The sequence below is a fragment of the Plasmodium gonderi genome (assembly GCF_002157705.1).
Source record: "Plasmodium gonderi DNA, contig: Pgo-contig_537, whole genome shotgun sequence".
Lineage (NCBI taxonomy): Eukaryota > Apicomplexa > Aconoidasida > Haemosporida > Plasmodiidae > Plasmodium > Plasmodium gonderi.
In genome coordinates, this window is record NW_021629374.1 from 1,062 (window position 1) to 7,118 (window position 6,057).

General features: G+C 19.8%; 1 protein-coding gene across 1 annotated transcript, besides 3 other annotated features; it reads left to right on the forward strand.

Annotated features, from left to right (window-relative positions):
* Positions 1 to 225: 225 nt before the first annotated feature.
* PGO_003740 (variable surface protein) lies at positions 226 to 1,321 on the forward strand (the record flags this gene model as incomplete). The annotated part of the gene is made up of 3 exons (XM_028691359.1): positions 226 to 270; positions 463 to 1,038; positions 1,160 to 1,321. 3 exons carry the CDS (start codon positions 226 to 228, stop codon positions 1,319 to 1,321), a joined length of 783 nt encoding a protein of 260 aa, XP_028547160.1.
* Positions 1,322 to 3,661: 2,340 nt separating this feature from the next.
* Positions 3,662 to 3,808: a sequence feature (nonsense mutation produce stop codon;~variable surface protein).
* A 139-nt stretch (positions 3,809 to 3,947) lies between these two features.
* Positions 3,948 to 4,625: a sequence feature (nonsense mutation produce stop codon;~variable surface protein).
* A 127-nt stretch (positions 4,626 to 4,752) lies between these two features.
* Positions 4,753 to 4,773: a sequence feature (nonsense mutation produce stop codon;~variable surface protein).
* Positions 4,774 to 6,057: the final 1,284 nt, after the last annotated feature.

Genomic DNA, 6,057 nt, shown 5'->3' on the forward strand with positions numbered 1-6,057 from the left:
TATAGAACAAATTATGATAGTAATATGTTTAATTATTTACTTTATGAGCATAACATTATTACCAAAAAAAACAAACTTATAGATGTATACCTGATGATAAATATAGAGAATGTGTTATCACATTTTTTCGTAAATATATATTTATCATATCATAAATATATATAAAATTTATTATTATAAATTTGATTAAATAATTAACTAATAGTAGATATATAATAATATATCATGGAGCCAGGTTTAAACCTTCAAGATTTAATAGAAAAAATTTATGTTATAATAATTAATAATAATAAAATATAATAATGATATATATAATAAGAAATAACTACTATATAAGGATCCTTATTAAAATTATATATATGCGATCATTAAAAATGTCTTATTTAATTTATTTGTACATTAAATTATTCTATAAAACTTTTAATAATATTCCCAATAATATATTTTAACATTTTTTTATAGAATGATTGCAAGTATGATAATGATCTATCTAGAAGTACATTTTTTAATGAATTGAATGATTCCTTTGGAAAATATAATGCAATAGGATTTTCTATAACTCCAAAATTTGATAAAGTTTTGTATCCAGATTTATTTAAATACTATCTATTTTTAAAATCAATTATTAATGATCTATTTGTTCATAAACATATATGTAAATATTTTAATGAATGGTTAGACCAAAAGAAAATTGAATATACAGGTAAATATTCTAAATGTAAGGAAACTAATTTATGGGATGACCATATAGAGACAATTTTGCAGGAAAAAACAATAACACCGTCATACAGAACTTATGTGTGTGAAAGGAATTTTACCAAGAAATTATGCGTTTTACCATCAACATTAAGTAATGAAACATTAGATTTAGAACCAAAAAGGGCTGAAAATTTATTCTATCCACCAACGGGTGATAGAAATTCTTTCTTACAAGCAAGAAATTCAAATATTATACTTCCTTCATCAATAAGAACAATTTTGTCAACTTGTTTATCACTCGTAATAACAATTCTTTTTACATTTTCCTTTTTCTATAATGTAATGTCAAAATTATTGTGAAATATTATAAGTACGTTTTAAAAAATAACTGATATTATATTAATGTTTGACTATTATTAATACATAATAACTTTACCATTACTAAATTTTTTATATATAGTTTTCTAAAATAAAGCAATATTTATATAATAAATATAAAGGAAACAGCTTAATAAGGAAATATATACAAAATAAGTATCTCTTAAAGAATAATGATATTTCTGCATTAGGTTCAGAAAATGAGAGAATTAATATAATTTATTTATCGGGGAAAAATTATTAATTATAATACATGTCAATATAATTTATTTAATTATACTATACTGTAATTATAATAAACATTATGAAATAAGTATATTATGAAAAACAGATAATAGTTATGTAACAAAACAAAATTATAATGTTGTTATAAGACATGTAAATTCAGTGAGGCACGATCATGTAAGAACAAGTGCTAATCTGTAAGTTATATAATTCAATATTCTAAAATAGCTTTATGTAATAAAATTTAATATAATTGTATCATAAAAATAAGGAGATGAACTATTTTTTGTAATAAAAAAATTATCATAACATCCAGAAAATATATATTTGAAAATTAATTATTAACGTTATTATTTAGTATTTTGTCATATATGTTTAAATTTAAACCTATTATAGGATATGGTACTATATGCAGAAATAATATAAACTCATTTAATTATTATAAAAATTAGTAATTTATATATTCATTATTAAATTAATATATATGCTATATTATTGATATATTCATAATATTTTTTTATTTCATAAAAACTCTTTTTTTGCTCTCTTCAAGAGTGTATGAACAAAAGTCAAAGGAGATACATATTTCTGGAATTTACATTAAATATCTATTCTATTAATAAATTATATAACTAAAATTGTTTGATTATTTAATTCAAAATTTTATCTCATATATTTTATAAATTACGATAAATTTTCATTTTTTGTAAACTTATTCCTTTTTATATGTATTTATTAAATGAATTATTCTATTTATATATTCTTTATAACATTATATATTTTAATTAATATAAATATATTCTTCTTATTCTAATTATTGTAAAAAGTATTGAAAATAGTATAACTTTTCTCTATTTGTTAATATTGTGCTTAATATTTCAGGTACATTGTACATAACGATTCAATTATCAAAGCTTCTTCACACATTCCTTTTCCATAAATTTTTTCGGAGCAATGAATAAATAAATTTTTTATGTAAATACAAAAAAAATAATTTATATATTAACATATAACTTTTACATTATAAGTTTGTATCTTATAAATGCTTTAACTTAATAATTCTTTTTATACTGTATATTCATATTATTAAAATCTGATTAATTAAAGAATAATATGAATATTAACAAGGTAAAAAAAATCATAATTATAATTGTATATGCTAAAATGTAAAATGTTATCTTCTGTAGACATTTTCTTTCCGTTAGCTAGGCATAAATATAATCTTATTAGACATAAACAACTATTAACATTTAATACACGATTTATCTCTTTTTCTTATTTTTTTATATATATACCCCCTTAAACAAAAAAAAATATTAATGTATATGTACTTTTTTTTTTTTTTCAATAAAAGGGACGTGAATTACTGATTTATGTCAATTTGATGGTGCATAATTAAAAAAAAAAAATTAGTGATACATAATTAAATGAATAATTAGCACATTGATTTTTATTATATCTTCTCAGTACAAGCTATTAATTATTTATTATTATTTTTTTTTTTTCTTAATAATATGTTATTTCATTTATGTTTTTCAGTGGTATTAGCTATTAAAAAAATATATATTGAATAATATATAACATATAATAGTGAATTATACTGCATAATTCTTATGTGACAATGAAAAATTCAGACAAAGATCTATATAACAGAAAGAGTTATCATAACTTATTTAAATAAAAGGTACGTAGAATGAAATTATAAAATTTTTTAATCTAATATATAATGAAAGACGAAAGATATAAAAATCATATATAAAATAAATATTTTTATATTTATATATAATAAAAAGGAAATATATCAAAATCCAATAAATTACCTTCAAAATATATTTTACATAGGACCCAAATGTTGTAAAAATTATATAGCACTAATTATGAAATGAAATCATAATTACATACTTATATATATCATAATAACCTTATAACATTATAAACATGTATTCTAGTTTTGTCTTATATGAATACATAGGTTACAAATTCAGAATTTGATATGAATTAGAATATAAATTTAAAAAAATGATGGTATTACCAATATATTCTATGTATTTATTTAAATATCTATTAAACATATAAATCATGAATGAATATTTTTCTAAAAATATAAATACACATGAGTCAGTTAGACATATTAAAAAAGCCATCTGTATATATTATTTGAAAATAGTATTATAAAGCTCTAATATTTGTTTAATATAAATATATTTTCTCTTGCTCATGCATTACAAGCGCATATATGTAGAATTCGTATAAATATGCTTTTTTTCACAGCTATAGAAAACTTAATTTTCCAATGTTCTTAGCATTGTTACATACATTTTTTATTCCCTTTTAATTATATATTTATTGGTAATGTTAGTCAAGTGTATAATAAATTATATTCCCAATCATCTGAAATATTACTTCGTACATCATAATCCTTGAATGCATGCCATTTCCATATATTATTCCACTTATTTATTAACGTTTCTTTTGCACGATGTAAAAATGATCCATATGGAGTGCACTGCGCATAATACAAAATTATATAGGCATTAAAAAATATACTTTTTTATTTATTAATTTTTTCTTTTTTTTTTAAATTATTTAAAAAAACTTATTTTACAGGTTCTATAAAGAATAATACATGAATTAACCTTGTTCACGAACAAAAATAAATAATATATTGATATTATTGATATAATTGTAACTAAAATAGGGACTGCTTTATTAGAACTGCAAGAGGTTGATGCAGATGCTGCAGTAATATGAGTAACTTAAAGTTGAGCTTCTGTTTGTGCTTTTATTTTTTCTTGCATTTGTGATTCTATTTGTGCTTGTGTTTGTTTATTTTTAGCATCTAACATTATAGTAAGTGTTTCACAAAAAGGCATGTTTTTAATATGTCCATTCCTATGTTCCTTATTAATACACTTATGCACTTCATATATATATGCGTGTTTACTCAAAATGTCTTCTGCATTAGCAGTTTTATACTCATAGCATAATTTACCACTCCTCATAAAATTTTCGTACGCCTCAATCAATGCATCAAACAATTTTTTAGTTTCATTGCTTATGTTATTTTTCATAAGATTATGATATATCCAATAAAACAGGAACGAACATTTTCCTTTTGTGGGCTGTGCAATAAGATGTTTTATATATATAGAGGATATAAGTGAAATAGCTTGTTTGCATAATCCTATATATTGGGTTTCAGATTTATTAAAAATACTTGATAGTGCCTTACTACAAATTCCATCATAACTAACACTATTATATTCTTTATATCCAACCATACGAGTTTCATATTCGGAAAACTCTTTGATAATGTCCTCATACTAAGAGTAAAATTAAATTAGTAATATATTCAAATATGAACAATAATTCATATGTGTAATATTATATATACATAAAAAATGGAATATAATTGTGTTTTTATTTTTTATTTACATTAAAATAATTAACACATACATCAATATCCGCCATTTCATATATGATTATAACATTTTCAAGGAAAATTCAATATTTTAATGAAATATATGAATATAAAAATATCGGACCCAAAAAATAAAAACATAGCTTATAAAGAAACATAAAATTTCACTATGGTATAATTATATAATTCATATAATATTGTGATAGAATTTATGTATTTTTATTACATATACATCCAAAATATCGTATTTATTAGAAATGTAAAAAACTCCTTATTTATCGCCTTTATAAAAAAACCAAAACACAATTATATACATTATAAAAATTAAAAATGATACTTCCTGAAAATAAGTAATACTAGATGAATCAAAGATATAATCATTATATTATTTTCTTGTTATACTAAATAATAATTATATACAAAGATACCTAATAATATTAATTTTCATATATAAAATATATATTGTACTTGAATTTTTATACATTACAGTATTTTTTATAATTCTGCATTTTCAGTATAATGATTTGCATTATAATATATTACAACAAATATGATATAGGACTTCATATATAAAAAGAAGTATTGTTATTTATATATAAAAAATTATAGATTATTATATTGTTCCAACATGTTAACACGAATTAAATCTGAATAAGGAGGCTTCTATATTTTTAAAGCCTATTTTATCGTAAAAATTATAAGTGTTCATGATAAAATGTAATGTAGTATTATAAATATTATAGGCTTTCTTTCTGTATTCTAAATGTATAAATAAAAAATTTATAGAAAATTACAATTCATCATATATAACAATGCAAAGTTCAATATATCATCATTCGTTATACATTATGATTACGCACTCTTGGAATTTATAATAGTTTATCATTTTATTAATAATATAAATTTTAATGAAATATTAAGTCCAAATGTATTATTTTACTAATTTCCAGAACATAAGTGATTAATTTATTTTTAACTGTATTAAATGCACAATACAATTTTATTTACAATTCTTTTTATATTGTAATATATAATTATATATAAACATATGTTTCTTATTAAGTTTAGGGTTCAAGGTTTATGTTTCATGTTTTAGGGTACAGTTTTTAGGTTTTAGATCTTATTATTAATTTTTTTTTATTATTATTCTTTTTCGATTATGATACAGTAATTAATATACTTTGTTTATGTTTATGATTTGTGTTTCAATTTTTATGTTATATTGTTTTTTTTTAGATTTTATATTTAGTATTTAATGATTATGTTTTATTTATTTTTTTTTTTGTTTAGGTTATGGGTATGTTTTTATTCTTAAAATTATATTTTATATATTA